An 18817-nucleotide genomic window follows, 5' to 3' on the forward strand; every position below is an offset into this window, starting at 1 on the left:
AAAAGTGCCATTTTCCCTTAAAATAATAATAGAACACTAAGAAGTCAAAGGGTAGATGGAGTGGCAAAAGTAGCAAAAGTAGCAAGCAAGCTGAAATCCCCATGCTTTTCATATGCCTTGTTTTTCACTCATTCATATCTCTTTTCTTTCTTCATCAAATCATATCATATCCTTCCCATTCTTTTCTCTCCAAATCAAAATTTTGGATACATAGAGAGAGAGAGAGAGGAAAAAGATGAAGAAAGAAACTAAAATTTCAATGGGAATCATCTCAAAACCTCTTCAAGATTCTACCATAAACTCACCAAACAGCAACAATGGCAGTGGTACTTCCCCACCACTAACCCCAAGATCTGAAGTAGCTAATAACCCTTACCCAACAACCTTTGTTCAAGCAGACACTTCATCGTTCAAGCAGGTTGTCCAGATGCTCACTGGTTCCTCGGACGCCGCTAAAAACCCATCCTCCTCCTCCGCCGCCGCCGCCAAGGGATTCCCCATACCCCCGAACAAGACCCCTCCCAAGAAACAGGGGTTCAAGCTCTACGAGAGAAGGAACAGCCTCAAGAATGGCCTAATTATAAGCCCTTTGAATTCCGGGTCGTTCTTGAAGCCGGAGGTTCTGTCTCCGAGCATTCTTGATTTTCCGGCGCTCGTTCTCAGCCCCGTCACGCCGTTGACCGCAGACCCGTTCGACAAGTCGTCTTCGTCTGAGGAGGAGAAAGCGATTGCTGAGAAGAAGTTTTACTTTCATCCATCTCCGAGGACCGATACTCCTAGAGACTCTCAGCCGCCGCCGCAGCTCCTCCCTCTTTTTCCGGTCACTTCGCCCCGAGTTTCCGACACTTCTTCTTCTTCTTCTTGAGGATAGTTAATTACTACAATGCCCTTCTCATCTATGGGAAGAAACTAGGCTAAAAGAGTTGTTTAATTCTGTAATTTGATTTCAACAAAGTAATATCTCTTTCTTTTGATCATTTGCTTCATTTTCTCACTCATTTTTTTTTTTCCTTCTAAATTCCTTTTCATGGGTTCTTAATAGAAAAATGTCTATTAATTAAAAAAAATTCATATATTTTGCTTAGTAGGTAATTTTATTTAAAATTTTAAATTATTGCAGTTATGTTAGTAACGTTGTAAATTCATACGTCTCATTACGAAAAATGCAACACACATAGTAATATAAAATAAAGAGAAAGACAAAATAGGTGAGAATAATTCATCATTCAATATAATATGTATACGATGTACATGATTTCAACATTATTATAAGTTTATAAAATAGTTAATTTTTAATTTTTTTATGGAATATAATTTCAAACAATTTTAATCCGACTCCCAAATTTGGTCAACATTTACCAACTTCACTTTACTATTTAACATCGTACACAAAAATCACTTTTTAATTTCATAAATGACCACGTACAATATCTTATTTCCGACCAAACATACCAATCCAACTGAAGTGTTAAACCTAATCCCAACTTACGCAATCATCATTACCTTTCTAAATTTTCATCTCTACATTTTATAGGAATGACTTTTCATGGCCAATACTTATCGTAAAATAAATAAATAAATAAATAAATTAGGGACTAACTTTCATGTCGGATAATAAAATAGCATTAAAAAAATCGTAAAAATCCATGACATTTTTGTAATTTCAAAAAATTAAACTCATTCATTCACTTTTGTCAAATTACAAAATTACCTTATTGGGAAAACTCGCACGCCCTACTCGAGAGTGTGTAGTGTATCTTGTGATCTTAACCGCTAAAAGACCACAATGAGATAAACCAGTCTAAATTACTTGTAACTGGTCAGCTTTCGACTTTTGACTTTCAATTTTTGGCATTAGGCTTTCAACTTTCTACTTTCGGTTTACAACTTTAGGCTTTCGACTTTAGGCTTTCAGCTTTAGGCCTTATACCATAGGCTCTCTGATTTTGGCTTTCAGCTTTCGGCTTTAAGCAAATATATAGGGATGAAAATAGGCTTGAGCATACTGAGCTTTGAAAAATTAGGCATGAGCCTGTTATGAGAATTTGAAGTCTAAGCCTGTATTTAGACTGTTTTTAGTCTTAAGCTTGAGCCTACAATAGACTTGGCCTGTCCTAAAGCCCTTTTAAAGGCCTATAGCATATTTAATATGTAGATAACTAAAGATGCATTATTGTAGACTTTAAATAGGCTTTGAGTCTATTTAAGATATACACGTTATAAGGGTTACATATTTGAAAAAAAAAAATTAAACATCATAATAATAATAATAATAATAATAATAATAATAATAATAATAATAATAATAGATGAACAGTTGCAGTCGTAAGCCACAACAAATGTGTAAGTAGTGACAACAACAAGCATCGTCAACCTCAATTGATTTTTTTTTTTTAAATTAAGATAAAAACTCGAGATCAAATGTTGATCAATCACATGTCTCACTCTGCCACCTCCACTACTACTACTATGCAATATGCAAGGATGAGTCTGCTACTCCGCTAAAAAAGAAACAGGGAAAGATGATAAAGTGTAAAAATTAAAAATTAAGGATTTAAATTTTAAGATTTGATTTTATATATATATATATATATATATATATATATATATATATATATATATATATATATATATATATATAAAATACAAACTCCCTTTAAAATACAAAATGTGTGCATGTAAGTATGTTAATGTGTGCACGAGCTCAAGTTGTATTTCAAGGGAGTTTGTATTTGAATGCAACCTCTCTCTCTCTCTCTCTCTCTCTCTCTCTCTCTCTCTCTCTCTCTATATATATATATATATATATATATATATATATATATATATATATATATATATATATATATATATATATATATATATATATATATATATATATATAAGAGCCCAAGAGAGTTAGGCCTATAATGGGTAGAAAAAATGACGGTCAAGTTTTTTAATCAAATGAATGGCTCAAATTTTAATTTTTCCTTAAGATTCCTAATTTATCCTTAATGAATATGATTATCCGTTAACTTTTCCGTTAAATATTATCTTTTTCGTTAATTTCTGTTAGTTCACCGTTAACTTACTCATTGATTTCAATAAGAAAGGTCTTAGGTTCGAACCCCATCTCAATCAAAGTTGGCATAATTAGTACTCTATTTTTACTCTTATTAAATTAAATAATAATTTAGTAGCTACAACAAAAAATAATACATATGCATTTATTTAATTTAGAATTATGTGTCTACAATGTCTTTATTCAAAAAAAAATATTCATTATCAATAAATTAAATAAGAGAAATAATTTCATTAGTTATATTGTATTTATTTTTCTCCAATGTAAAAATTCTTTACATTCAAATTCATCAATTGATTATATTCGCTACATTGTCCCTACAATGTCTTTACTAAAAAAATTATTCATTATCAATAAATTAATTAAGAGAAATAACTTTATTAGTTATATTGTCTTTATATTTCTCCAATGTAAAAATTCTTTACATTCAAATTCATCAATTGATTATATTCACTACATTGTCTATTATCTTTTTTGTGCACTATTTTTTAATTAAATATCAAAGTTATAATAAAAAATAATGCTATATATTTATTTACCAAGTATTTTATTAATACCATGAAAAAATTAAAAAATATAATTAATAAAGTCAATCATATTGACTATTTGAGGGATTTGTTGACAAAGAGAGTATTCAAATTACACAACAAATTAAAGTGAGAACTACCTCGCAATGTCCTTGTTTGACAATCAGTAGTTAGTTGTTAGCGTTAGTGGATTATATTTGTGAATTTGACCAGCGAATTATATCAACGGTTAGTAAAATGACCTAATGGTATAATATTATAATAATAATGATGATGATGATGATGATGATTGTTTTAAAATATATATATATATATATATATATATATATATATATATATATATATATATATAATTAAGCTAATCATATTAACTACTTGGGAGATTTATTGACAAAAAGAGTATTCAAATCACACAACAAATTGAAGTGAGAAACTATCTCGCAATGTCATTGTTTGGCAATCAGAAGTTAGCTCTTCAATATTAGTATATATTTAATATTTTATGCCCTAATTTTTATTTGTTATCCCATTATGTCCCGTATTTAGTTTCAACTATACCAATACAATTATTTTATTGACAATTATAATCAATTTTGACTATATTATCTTGCATTTGTAAAATTAAAATTGTCTATTTAAATACGCAAATTTAATAATCAATTATCTATGAATGAACAATTCCAATATAATCTTACCTTGACATACTTTAAAGTACTTATTTTTTAAAAAAAAAACATTGGGCATTATCCCAATCGCGCAATGCGCGTAAAAAACTAGTGTGTATATATATATATATATGATTTACCTATTTTCACCCCTACTCGACTTTTAAAGTTTTTAAAAGTCCATAAAAATTCAATAGAATACACCCCCTTACTATCATCCATGCATTGTTGCAATTAGTATTGTATAATTTCTTTACATTTACCTTAATAAAATATTTCAAAATTAATCTCAATATATGCATATAACTATAAAAAAAAAAAAATTTAAAGTGTCTTATCATCAAATAATTAACCTTATATCATTTTCTTTGTCATGATAATTATCGCGTCACGTGTATATGAGTATTATTACGGAGTATTATTTAATTTTTTAAAGAAAGTTAATTAATGTACCAATAAAAAAAAATATTTTTAAACATTTAATTATACATGTGCTTATATTCAAGCTAAGGGCGGAAAAGAGGGGAAATATAGTGGGATTGAAAGATTTAGGAAATCTATCGCTATTACATCAATGTCATCAAACGTATATATAATATTATTGTAGTTGTGAGCCGAGAGACATGGATCATTCATTATTTATGTTGTGCGTACAAGGAATATATATAAAATAAACATTATTTGTGTAGGCCCCGCACCCTAACCAGACAGAACATTTAAAATGATGTAATCACGCTGACTTAATAGACAGAACTAAATGCTGGTACACACAATGGCTCAATGGTTCAGTAGACAAGATCAAAGAATGGTGCGCACAAAGGATCTGCCCACTTTGAACATAATCCTACATTTTCACCGCCAAGATTCGAACCATGGTCTTTTCTCCTAAATACCTACTGAACCATTAAACTAAATCTGTGCGAGCATTTTGCGTGAATGCTGCTTTAGTGCTAGGTATTGTTAGGTGGAATCAAATTCAGGTTCTTGTTCATATGCTACACTAGCTAGCTAACACCATCAATGGCATATATGCCAGCACAAATGTCCTAAGAATTTTTACATACAAATGAAAAAGGGAAAGATATATAAATTATTACAAGTAGAGAAAGTTTCTACTACTTTAAATTAAAGCTTAAGAATGGATGCTTACGGAGATAAAGATTTTGTCAACTGATAATATTTGATTTTTTTATTTTTTTATTTGAAATATAAGATCTCTGAGATCAATATTCCATATCAAAGCAATTTTGAATGAAATATCTTAGTCAATATATGTCATTTAGAAATTTAGTCCCCTAGGTTAATGTTGCATATTGATGCATGTTAGCACATCTTTAGTTTATTTTATTTTGATTTTTTTAATTATTTTTTTTATTTTTAATTCCTACTAAAATCATTATATAAGCGGCATTGATTACAAAGAAAATTTAGTTATTTCCATGGATTACTTACAAATGGACCCTTTCCTAAATCACAAAGAATCTATATAATACGCAGGGGTGCCCAAGATTCGGTTTCGGTTCAGAATCGTCAGTTTGCGGTTCCAAGATAGTCGGAACCGAAACCTTATTTGGGCGGTTTCGGTTAGAATCGTAACCAGACTATTTTTTTTATTTTTTTATTTTTTTTTGTATGTTACTACTCTTGGCGCAAAGGCCAAAGGCCAAGCCGGCCAAAATTTGGCCTTTGCGCCGGTCACCTGTCCCGCAGTGCGGCAGTATGCTATGCTTTATATAATTTTTTTTTTTTTTTGGAATCGGAGTCGGGGTCCTGTATTTTGAGAACCTTAACTAGAACCTTATTGATTCCGGTCGGTTAGTACAGTGCACGGTTCGGTTCGAATCGAACCTTGGTCACTTCTAATAATACGGAGTAATTAAATATAAAAATATATCCAATAAAATGATAAGACGTCATTGTTTGAAAAAATTACTTAAATTGACATTTAAATTTTTGAAGTGATTATTTTATAGCATACTTTTCAGTGAGGATTCACTTCCAATTGAGCCGGGTCAAGGAGGATTTATATTCTCCTAGTTGAGAGTATGAATTTGATATATTATATGCCCAAAATGAATAATTGAAGAATGAAAAATTTATTATAAAATTGTACCCATTTGAGTTGGAAAAACTTTTAAGTTGTTATAAATATATATATATATTGATGGCCACTATATTTAGACTTTTCATTTGCCCTTTCTCTAACTCGATCCTTCATTATGTTGAGAAAATGAAGAGTTTTAGTATTGTATATATATAGACTTCTTCTTCTTCTTTGATTTTTCATTTGCCTTTTCTCTAACTCCTTCATTATGTTGAGAAAATGAAGAATTGTAGTATTGTACAAATATTTTTCTCAAAGGTATTTGATCTCTTACCCAGATTGATCTTTGGTGTCGTAATATTAGCTCCTTTGTAGATTGAGTTTTGCTAATTTCCTCTGTGGAGTATTATAGTAGCTCCGCACTTTACCTAATACATACTCAACAGTTGAATATATTTCAACAAACTTGGTTATCTCAACTCATCATAATTACTCTTTAAATAGGAATTATAGGTATTTCAATATGACTCAACCAAGAATTTAAATAATATATAAACAAATGCTCATTGTTAGTAAGCCATAGAGATAATGTTGTCCACATGCTACTTCAAGTCGAATAACATAATCACAAATTTCACATCATATTCTTACAAGATATTAATCTCATATGCAAATAATATGTTCAGACTAACATTTATTAGAAAATATCTCTCAACAAGGTGAATTCATCAACAAGTATAATTTTGACACTCAAACTCACCACCTGCATAACTTTTTCTTCACTTGAGGAGATTGAGACTCATATAAGGCATTCATATGATGCAGATCAATATTACTATTGCAGTACTTCAACAATTTCTATTGCAAGGTTTTGATTGTTTAACATGAAAGTCAACCTCATTTCAGGTGGAGATCAAGTGACGCTCTAACTAGCCTGCATGATCAACACCCTACTTCTTAAGCACTCCCAGGTCGAGTGGTGAAATCGAAGTTTACTTAAAAACCATCTTCCTCAACAGAGTGTTCAAGAATGATGACGTTTCTATGTTCTCATTAAATTGCAATTGAAGCCTTTGATATATGCTCTTATATTATTTTAGTAAAATATTTGAGCAATATCTATGCACAAATCATTTCAATCAATGTCATCAGTATTCAATTTACTAAAGAAATAAGTACTGCTAAGTAATCAAACCTAGGCAACCCAACTAGTATTTAGTACTAAGAAAAACATACTTCATGCGAGTCCTTAGAGCTAGAGCAACTATAGTTACTCAAAATAACTACTTATTTAAAGAGACTCAATACTCATCTTGCTCTATCAGATTGACTTTTGCTAGTTTTGCCCTTGCGATGGTAGCACTGGTATGCTCGGGTGTCCTTGCTTTCCGCACGCAAAACATCTTACTTTGAACTTCTTGACTTTTCTACTCCTTTTGTTGTAGACGGTTCTGACACTTTGATTTTCAGTTTCATTGGCACCGTAATTTTCTGATAGTGATTCCCAAATGACTTTTGCCGAGTCATGTTTGACATAGATGTCGAACAAATCGTCATTCATTTGTGACAGAAGGTATCCTCTGGCTGCCACATTGTCATTTCTGAACTGCATCAAAGTTACACCCGGTTCTCGACCCGGAATGTAATCTATTTCGGGACTGCTTTCTCTCAATTCTTCACCTGGAGTGTAATCAGGTTCATGGTTAGCTTTTGTAGCACCAAAAGGAGAGAACACTGTTGGAGTAGGTTCAGGTGCAACTGAATATAGCACGTAAACCAACTTTAATTGTTCAAAGAGGATATGCATTCTTTGAGCCCACCTACTGTAATTTTTCCCATCAAGCGCAGTGATCTTTGATAGATCGGGTATGACATAAGGTGCCATAACGCTAAAGATTGACTGTTGCACACTAACGCTTTTAACTGTTGGAAAATAGTCGCAACGTCAACGCGCGATCTGGAAGCCTTTTAAGAAGCACGGACGCTACGGGTGTATGGTTGAAAGGAAATCTGTGCCGTGTTATAATAACACTATCTTAAAAGCGTTATTTGCCCGGTAACGGTGCAGTTAGAATCCTAGCACGCTTTCGACAGGCTACACAGACCTACTACGAATAGCTGGCACTAGCAATCATGTATGTGAACCTCACTATTGCTTAGGCGAAGGAAGAGAGAAGAGGAATAGAATAAATAACTCAAATTCAGGTGTGTTTTGATAGTGACGGTAGGAGCAACTTATATAGTAAGTAGTTCCTCCATCTCAGCCACACAAAGATGAAGGGAGAGATGTCCACAGATTAACGCCAAAGTCGATGGCCTAAGCCACGTGAAGAAGCGATCAGATGGACTTCTCTAAATGGAGCGCAAGTTACGCAGATTGACTACTAATTCAATTCTCCATATTCCTCTTTGAATTTTTCCAACAAAACCGTACCCTTCTTAAATTTGAAGGGACGGTCGTTGGGAAGTTCCAAGCATCTGCGAAGCATGTGAGTTGGTTCCAGACCTTAGCGGTGTGGCAGCGTGTTATTGGCTCTCATAAAGCTAAGCGGTTGGCTTGTAACCGCCTTACTTTGTAGCTAGGTTGTGTAGTAGAGAGCAAAGGCTACGAGTTAAGTGTTGGTCAGGTTTTTAGCTGTAAAGCTCTTGGTTTTAGAGTGTTGTGAGGATCTTGTGTACATCCCGATTTTGAATATACAAGGTTGGGCGAGTTAGTCCGTAAAAGCCCGTGTTTTCTTTGCTGGTTTACTTAATAAAGTGTTATAAACACGGGATTTGGCGTGGGTGAAAAGTTGACTACCTTCGGGTTTGGAGGTAGGCCGAGTGGGTGCGAGTTAACCAGTTGGTTTTGAGAATTCGACTCATTACAGTTGGTATCAAAGCCTGGTTGGGCTCAAGCCGGTACAAGATGATGAGCAAGCGTGGCGAGGACGACGATGACTTCACGAACGCTGCTGGCGGACGTAGTGTTGATCCTCGTGACGAGTTAGAAACCTCAAGGCATGCGGAGGGGACCAGTTTGATTGCGGGTGACCTTGACACGGAAGTTAGGCACCTGGCAGTGCGTCTCAAAGCCTTGGAGACGTACATATGGACGCTGCAAGAGGCGGCTAGTGATGATATCCGACTATTGAGGGAGGAAAATGTCTCACTCAAAGTTGATGCTTATGAGTGATGAATAGTAGTTGTGAATAAAGTGAGAATTTAAATTCCTGTTTATTTATTTATTTATTTTTAAATTTTTTTTTGAGTACTACTGACTCTATTATATTGTAGTATCTGTTCATTTATACTTTCTCAGTCTGTTGAAGCACAAAGACTCAACAATGCCTCCATTGAGGCTCAATATCATGAGCTCCCATATGAGAGAGTCACTACATGACATCTGAGTACAAGGTGCTTAGCAAATTCCCGTTTTTAGCTTGCAAAAATATAATTATTGAAATTTTCAATTCCAGTGTTTGGTATCTATGGGAATGAAAAGAGAATAAGTAGTATAAATACCGAATGCTTATATTATTATTATTATTAAATGATAATTAAATTTATGTCAAAATTATAATGCAATTCATTTGTTATTGGGAATGTGCTCACATTTTTTAGATTTATCGTTCACTTTAAATATAAATTTGTATCACTATAAGATATTTAATAACTCTTAAAATTTACTTAACCATGCAATTTGATATAAATTATAATACTAAGAAATACATGAAATTCTAATTTCGTGAAAATAAAGAATTTACAATTTTTTCAATCAAACAAAGAAATTTGTTCGTCTTCAAAATTAGGTGAGAATCAAATTCTAATTCTTTTCCACCAAACCGGTTGGGAAGGTGTTGTAATTTTGTGCAAATTATAAAATTAGAAAAATAATGAATTATAGGGATAAAAATAAAAAAAAAATGTTAATTTTTAATTTATGAGAAAAATTTAAATGCTCAAGTAAATATATCTCTTGTATCTGCGCTTTATCTATCTGTTCTCTCTATCTGCAACTCTGCCGCTTTCAACCGGCTCCAATGTCGCAAAGCACGCAGCGTATGCTGAGGGAGGTGAAGAAATTCGCTGACCTTCATTACACCCTCTTCACTAAGCGCTATGGCCACCAAATTAGGGACATTCTCGAGTTCCCAGTAAAGGTGGTCTTGACCCCCTTCACGCTCCCCTTCGACATTGCTGGCTCCGCCCAACGCGGCTTTGGCGTCCCCGAGCTCATTTCTAAGCTCTCCTATTGCACAGTCTTCGTAAGTCTCCAACCTGATTGATTCCTTGGAAAAATTTTAGTCTTTTGACGCTGGTTTTATTGGCCTTTGCTTTTGGCGGAATGGGCCACCATGTGTTCGTCCATTTGTCAGTTCGGGGTCTGTGTGCTTAGTTTTTATTGAATTGGGGTTCTTGTTCACGTATATTGCTTGAATTGGAGTGTAGGCAATAGCTACCATTGGAACGTATGATATTGCGCTGGAGCTGGGGAAGAAGTTGGTTTGTACAAGGTAGTTAAGTAGTCGTGGCTGGGCTTAATATAACTTAAATATGTTCAGTTTACATGAAGGTAATAATAACAGGATATTGTTGAAACCTGCTTTTGAGCTGCAGTGACTGTAGGACCTGCAATGGGTGGAAGGCTTTACAGTGCACAATGTGCAAGGGGTCAGGGATGGTGCAATACCAGGTGAAAGATTACCGCCTGAGAAGGTAGGTTCCCACTGATGCAATAATCTTTTGATGTAATAAGATGTAGTCAGAACTCCCATCCTGAGAAAAATACTGATCTTTTTATGTTCATCAGTTCCATAGTCCTTTACGGATTTATTACAAGTATTCTGAGCTGTGACCCTTCCTCTTCATTCAAGTAGATATGCACGTTGTAAACTCTATAAGTTCAAAACGGCTTTATTCCCTTGCAACACTTTTACTCTAATTTGATGGCCTACTTGATTGTTACACCACTTTTTTTCCTCCCCAAACTCAAGGGAAGAAACAAACAAGCCAGAGTGTTTCTTATATTTCAAAAATCTATCTGCAGGGGAGAGAAGCCAACAGCTGAATCCATTGCAGATGCCATAGCAGATAATCGAGCTGAGTTAGTGCACTTTCCTTCAGTGGTGGACCTTCATTTGCCATTGCCATATAAAGATTGTCCAAACTGCGATGGAACTGTGAGAACTATTATACTTTTATATTTCAAAAAGTTCTGTGAAATATTTTCCTATGCTCCATTGCTCCCAAATTGTAATTTCATTTAATGTTTACTTGATCACTTATTCTGTAGGGTTCTATGATGTGCCCAGAATGCAAAGACAAGTTACCAATAAAGATATCTATAGATAATGTGAGTTCAATCGCAAGATTAATTTCAGGGTAAATTTAAAACTTCATCAGTTTATGTTTTTTATTTCTCATGTTTGTATTCTCTTACCACAGATAATGGAGCCTCCATGGATACCTTATAACATAATGAGAAAGATGGACTACCCATATGAGGCTAGTGTTATCTTATCCATTTTTACTTCTATGTCAATTGTTAACAATAATTTGAACTTCTTTGTCTGTTATATGACTACACATCATTAATATGGATAGAAGGCAAACATTAACTTGCACTAGAATACATCAAACATGCAAAGGATGAATATTGTTAATGATGATACTTTATCATTCTTCATTTGAATTGTTATTTTAAAAAAGTCCTACATGTTCAAGTGTAATAAGGCATGCACTTTGTACTGGTTCTTGTAGTATGTAAATTGCAGTTTTATTTCTAGCTTTAGCCATTGGAGAGGGTGAATTGCAGTGTAAATTATTCTTTTCCTGGTTTAGGATATGAAATCGTTTCCCACTTTATGTATTTGCAAGAAATTGAAAGTCAGAAGATGAGAGCTAAAGTGTGTTTTGACCTTGAAGAACCCAAGATCATGTAGCATTGCTCGATTTTTCTGTATTAATGTTCAGAATTTCCTTAAGATTTCATAGTTCTGAATCCTGCTTTTGATTGCAGCATATAGTGGACAGTATGAAAAACCCCAGCATTGCCGAATTTTGGTTGATTACCTTGCCTCAAGTTGTGGGAGGATTTGAATATGATGATGATGTCAAGAGGAAGATTTGGTGGCAATACAAGGTTCACTTCTGTTTACATCTGTATTTCATTGCAAACCCTAGTGTGAATTTCTATTCTATGTAGCCCATTTTTAGCTATTTAGCAAGAAAATTAGCTTGTCTTGATTTTCATTTACCAAGGGTCAAAGGCTCAAAGCGTCCATCACTCCAAGCTCTTTCTTAAACCAACGTCTTTTTCTGCTTTCCAAACATAAGAGAAGGAAAGAAAGTGAATGAATATTAATCTTAACAATTAAATAGATTACATTATCGACTTCTCAAATATGTATGTTCATTTGCTCACAGACATTTTGTTTGGTAAACCCACACGGCTACACCTTCTGAGAAATAACTGATTGATAAAAATTTGACTCAACAAGCACTGAATATTTAGTTGGCTGTTATATCAGCTAATGTATAACTTGTTAATCTTATAGGACAAGATTTTGAAAATTCACATCCTATTTTTGGCATCCAAAATTTCATTACTAATTTACTAAGATTCTTCTGTTCCTTTGATCACTGGTTTTTGAGTGTGCCAGGACTGCGACTCTGGAAAAGTGTCCTATTTATGTTTGAATTTAAAATAAAACACTGAATCTACATGCAATTATGCGCATGTTGAACCTACATGCAACTCTGGTTGTGTATTTTTATGTTTACAAATCTATTTTAGCTTATAGTAATCTATAGTGTTCAGTAGAGCAAGAATTCTCACACACATACACGTACACATAAGATATAGAAACTCAATCCATGAAAGCAATAGAAGAAAACAGGTTTATGTTGGGCTATATGCTTATGCTGCATTCTTGAACTGTTTTCTTGAGTGTTTTTAATTGAGTTTTAATCAGTTTGTGTAATTAATCTTTCAATGTACTTAACTAAGTCCAACTTCATGTATGTGTTGCCATTCATTATATTATGATTAATTTTCAGCTTCCTATCCTTTCAATTTTATAGAAAGAAATCCAATAATAGATATATGGGAATACGGTCCACTTGTTATATTAATTACATCCTTGCACAAAGTTTCAAATTCTTTTTCTAGTAAATTAGCATTTAAGACAATTGAAACATCAAATAAACTAATGGTAATTTACAAATTGAGATGCAGAATCTTCACTTTATCCTGTGCAAGATGCATTTCTCCATATTGAATCTTTTTAGAATATCTAACATGTTGTGAATTTGTGAAGTCATTGGTAACTAACTCGTGATGTTTCTATTTTTAATTCTTTAGGAATCTATGCGATATGATCAACTAAGAGATGAGGTTGCCAAGCGAAAGCCTGGATGGGAGTATTTGCAAGAAGTACGGTGATTTATTGTGATACATTCTATAAATGGTTGAAACAAATTTTTATTGAAAAAAAATTTCTACAGGCCTTGATCTCAATCGATCCTGCCCGTGCTAGGGATGATCCTGTTATTGTGAAAAATATTCCTTATTACAGGGCCAAGAAGACTTTAGAATCTGAAGTAATGAAACTTCACCCTCCACCACGGCCTCAAAATTGGGGAGTAAGTCTATTAGCTTTATTTAATTTAAAATGTTATTTTTACTAAGCTCACAAGATTAAATTACTTAAACTTATGGAAAACAAATTTGTTGCTGTAATTCATAATGAGCTTGTCTCAGTTTAGACTGATATATGACCTGAATGAATAACTGTTGGCTTTATTTTCAATTGTTCATTTCATTATGAAACCATCTACAGGAGTTGAACCTTCCACTTAATGCATCTTCTTGGAGTGAAGAGGATCTCAAAGATCCAAAAACACTCTATGAAATGACGGTACTTCTTAATGCTCAAAGGGAAATTGCAGAGAAGATGCTGGATGCTCAGTGGGAAGCAAATTGGCGGGAAGAAAAGGTCAGTAACAAAATTCTTTGCGCTGGAAATAAATGTGCATCATTCTTTGTTTGGGTGATGTGGAATTGCTTGCTCTGTACAACTTTAACTAGTCATGAAGGTTCAACATTAATATTTCCTTTTTCCTTTTCTATGGGTAATCTAGAACCAAACTGTTGTTTTTGCTAAATATATGGAGATTTAGTGGTATTACATGTCTATTGGCTTGATCTGCCTTTTATCTGACGTCATCATTTGTCGTTGATAAAGTTTTCATGATAGTAACCCTAACATTTAATGAAATTCAGCTAAACAAAATGCTGGAGGAGAAGGTGCAACCATACATTCAGAAAATTGACAATGGTGTCCTCTCTACGCCTATCGTGCTAAGCCGACAAAATGTGACCCGAAAGGTGCAATTCTTTGCTTACTCATGAAAACTCATTTCCTTTTCTCCCCTTTATTCCATCTAAGTAAGATTATTCTGTGTAAAATGGTTTATGATTTATCATTGGTAAGTAAATGGTTTAATTTGGTGCAGAAAAAACGATGGTGGTTCTTTTAAGTGGTGAAACAAACAATTCTTCCTGGGTTCTATCATCTATGAGGCTTCTCTGTTAGTATATTATTATCCCCTTTTCTGTAACTTAATTAGAAGAAAAATGTTACATCAATTTGAGCATTTCTTCTTAAAAAGCTTGCTTGATATTTTACTGTTGTATGAAATTTTGAGTATTTAAGAATGGTATATAAGAAAACTTTGAATTTAAATGCAGCCTTGAATTTTAATTTTAATTTTATTCTAGAAGAATTTCAAAAAAATTATATTTCAGAGAAAAATGGAATTGGAATTTGGATACATGTCACAAAGGTCCAAACAGATTTCACAACATATAACAATTGAGCAGACTAAATGTGTTATTTTCTTATCAAAGTCATTGTTAACTTTAAAAGAATTGTTTTACTAAGTTTTTTTTTTTTTTTTTTTTTTTTTAATAATCTAATTTTGATGTTTAAATTAGTTTGACGTCATAAAGATTCATTTTCAAAAATTAACTCTATGAACTTCTTTAAAAATATTTTTGAAATGTAAAAACAGAAAAAAAAAAAAGTGCACATGCGAATTTTCATCGTTATTAAAAAAAGAGTTAATTTCATTTTTTGTCTTAGATTTAGTTCTTTTTTGTTTTTTTATTTTTTGTTTAGAGCATCTCTTTTGGTACTGTATTATTGTGGTATTGACATTTTTGGTCATTTATAACAAAATTGTTTAAATGTTCTTAAATAAAAGGGCGTTTGATCTTCAAATAGGGATTTTTTTTTTTCAAAAATAAAAAGTAAAAAATAGCGGGTCATTGTATATAATAAAAAAAAAATCGAAATGTCATTGCATAATGACATTTTAACAATTTTGTTGACAGAGGACACAAAAAATTATTATGTCACAATAATACTAGGACCAAAGGTGGATGTTCTAATAAAAAAGAACTAAAAGTGAAGTGTGACCTATAAATCTAGGACAAAAAATAAAATTAATTCTAAAAAAAGTGCATTTAATCCTTATGTTACAATTGCAGTCCCTGGTATACTTGAATAAAATTACAGCATGCTATTTCACATGGAATGGAATATGTAAGGAATAGAATATGAATTGTATTATGATGTTTGGTTGGCTGAAGGAATAGACTTTAGTAATTGTATGGTTGAAGCTAAAAAACTGGAGACTAAAATCTCTATTCAACCATAATTTAAGAATTAAAATTACATTTTCCCAAATATAATCATATATTCAAATCTTTAGGGCATCCCCAATAGATACTTTTACAAGGATTTTGGATCAGTAAAAATGAGATGTTGAGTTTTTAACAAATGTGGGGGTTGGATTTTGAATGGTATTTTTCTCCTGCCATACATGGATTTTTGTGGGCCCTCAATTGGTGAGTAAAGTAATAATGCAGGCATGCAGCGCACCTTTGCGCGTCAGGCGCAATTATCGCACCCAGTAGGCGCGTAAAGCACAACTTTTACAGTTTTTTATTTTTATTTTTTTGGGCAGATTTCATTTTTTTTTTGCTTTTTCTTTTTCTTCTCTCTTTTTTTTTTTTTTTTTTTTTTTTCATCATCTCTCTCCTATAGCATTTAAAAAATCACCAAAAATCCATTGCTATTGAAGATGCCCATACCTTAGCTAGCTTGACAAAATTATCTGCCAAAAGTTATAAAGATATTTAATTATTTATTAATTTATTAATGATGAACTGAAAGATTACAATAAATTAAAGAACCGGAATACATCCCTCCTTGTTCCAAAAAAAAAAAAAAAAAACCGGAATACATAGAAAAAATAAAATCTAATACCCGAATACTTAAAAACCTAATATATTTTTTTTTGAAAGTAAAAAACCTAATGAAAACCTAATATATAAATTTAACAAAAAATAATAAATTCTCCAAATGCAAAACACATAGTAAGTATGAAGGTTGGAACCAATATGGCTGAAAGATGGATTGCCGCTGACGTTGGCTGTGGAGGTGAACCCGCCGGCGAGTTATTAACATTCGCCGGATCGCTTCGGATACTCGAACCGTTACAACCCTCTCCCGCCGGAGGAGATTTCGTCGGCGACACTGGCGTCGTTGGTAAAGGAGTATCAGAATAAGCCGGTGAAGAAGATGGCTTTGGCGAAGGTGGTTCGGGAGTCCCCGCCGCCGCCGGAGGCTTCGCTGGTGCATTAAATGCCGGCGGCACTGCAGGAGCAACTGTCGGAGCGTCTCCAGGCGGAGAACCCGAAGGCCCTTTAGGCGGAGCGGCGCTGGGACGGTGGCTAGATGGTGAAGTCACCGAAGACCCATTCTGAGGACTAGCCCAGGGAGCCACGCCCCCCACGCCGGGCGGCGAAGCCGTTGAGGAACAGCCTTTCGGCGGCGGCGGATCAAGAGGAGGAGCATTATGGTGTTTGGGAGCAAGAACAACAACAACAATTTTTTGTCCATTTTCACAGTTTTCTTGAATTCCAGAAATGAAATAGAACGGTCCAGATCTATCCAACTCCAAAACAGAATATCCATCGTCCATTTTCTTCATCGGATTTTCGCCGTTACATTTTTCATAATCTTCCTCGCCAACCTCCAACACCGATTCGCATCCTTTCTCGTACCTAAACACTATTCAAACAAATAAACCTATTTTTAACGACTACTTCTTTTCACAGTTTTGAAAATTAAATTTGATTTTCGAAACAAATACTGCTTCAATTCTATCTTTTTGTATTAATTTAACAAATAATATTCATATATTTTATTAAAAAAAATAAAGAATAAGTAGTAATTTCACATTCAAATCATAAACATAATTGAAAACTAAAAAAGTTGGAATAATTTTGCTTTTTTTTTTTTTTTTTAAACATTACTCCACAAATCTTATTTTCTACCATTAAATTTACAAATATGATTGAAAACAACATTAAATCGAGTTGACAAATAAAAGAAAGTTATAAAATGTCTATAAATATCATATTGCTTTTATATTCAACAAAGAAACATGCAAGAAAACTTCATAGGATTCCCCGAAAAACATTACTCAAAGAAAAACAAACTTACATAGAGTGTCGTTAACTTGAAATCTTATACGGGCAGCCCAATGGCTATAACTTTCAGAAGGGTTTAAAACCCAGCCGTCGTTGCCACCGACGTCGAACTCCGAAGCGTCGTAGGAAGGAAAGAACAAAGATGCAAAGAAAACCACAACTGTTGAGAAATAATGTATTTTTTGTAGAGCCATAATTATTTCTACGCTATCAGGAATGAGAAGGGGTATATAAATGTATTTTATTTTTTATTAACAAATAAAATACGATAAAAATATATATTTTTTTGTTTAAATTAACTTGGGAAAAGAAATAATGAAAGGAAAAAAAAATTACTGTAATTAATGGGGAGAGTGAAATGTACAAGAAATTGAGGGACAGAGGGAGGGAAACAATAAAGAGGAAGAAATGGAAACCGAAGCCAAAGGTTATAATAGAAACTGAAAAATATGGAGGTTACTGTTGGAAGATTAAAAATAAAATTTTAAAATTTCGAATTATATATATTGTTGAATCTTCAATTCTTCATTAAGGTTTAAGGTAAATTATACCGTGGATCAGGTTCACTTTGCATTGTAATTATTTCTGGTTCAAAATAACGTCATTCACATTTGCAATAGGTACATAATTAAGTATGGATACATACTCTGTTAAATGTATCATGTTAAGTAATTATTGTTCTAAATTCAAAATATGTGATTACTGTAGGTAAAGAAACATGCTAAATTTTTATAAATTGAGTGTTGTACATGTAATCATGATTATGATGTGATTTTAAAATATATTTGGTTAAAAATTATCAAGTTTTTATTATGTACACTTAACGTATTGATTTTATAATTATATACTTAACATATTATGTACTTATAATTACAATCTATCATCTATCATCTATCTATCATTATAATAAAGCAGTAACTTTCTCCTTAAAACAGCTTTCCGCCTAGACTATACTGCGTCTTTTTAAGTGAT

The 18817-nt window shown here is 33.0% G+C and overlaps 3 protein-coding genes across 3 annotated transcripts; 2 read left to right on the forward strand and 1 right to left on the reverse strand.

Moving 5' to 3' along the window:
- The first annotated feature begins 110 nt into the window (after window positions 1-110).
- LOC109150363 (VQ motif-containing protein 4-like) lies at window positions 111-986 on the forward strand. The gene has a single exon (XM_019298269.1). It carries the CDS (start codon window positions 236-238, stop codon window positions 863-865), a length of 630 nt encoding a protein of 209 aa, XP_019153814.1. The 5' UTR covers window positions 111-235; the 3' UTR covers window positions 866-986.
- Window positions 987-10257: 9271 nt separating this feature from the next.
- Window positions 10258-15029, forward strand: LOC109150342. Its single transcript, XM_019298241.1, has 12 exons — window positions 10258-10547; window positions 10732-10796; window positions 10900-10998; window positions 11330-11462; window positions 11576-11635; window positions 11728-11787; window positions 12302-12424; window positions 13646-13717; window positions 13789-13926; window positions 14124-14279; window positions 14567-14671; window positions 14800-15029. The coding sequence occupies exons 1-12, from the start codon at window positions 10323-10325 to the stop codon at window positions 14821-14823; spliced, it is 1260 nt and encodes a 419-aa protein (XP_019153786.1). The 5' UTR covers window positions 10258-10322; the 3' UTR covers window positions 14824-15029.
- A 1657-nt stretch (window positions 15030-16686) lies between these two features.
- LOC109150407 (early nodulin-like protein 2) lies at window positions 16687-18039 on the reverse strand. The gene is made up of 2 exons (XM_019298317.1): window positions 17859-18039; window positions 16687-17423 (listed from the first exon to the last, which is right to left on the reverse strand). Exons 1-2 carry the CDS (start codon window positions 18037-18039, stop codon window positions 16687-16689), a joined length of 918 nt encoding a protein of 305 aa, XP_019153862.1.
- Window positions 18040-18817: the final 778 nt, after the last annotated feature.

The sequence above is a fragment of the Ipomoea nil genome, unplaced genomic scaffold (genome assembly GCF_001879475.1).
Source record: "Ipomoea nil cultivar Tokyo-kokei standard unplaced genomic scaffold, Asagao_1.1 scaffold2279, whole genome shotgun sequence".
Classification (NCBI taxonomy): Eukaryota; Viridiplantae; Streptophyta; class Magnoliopsida; order Solanales; family Convolvulaceae; genus Ipomoea; species Ipomoea nil.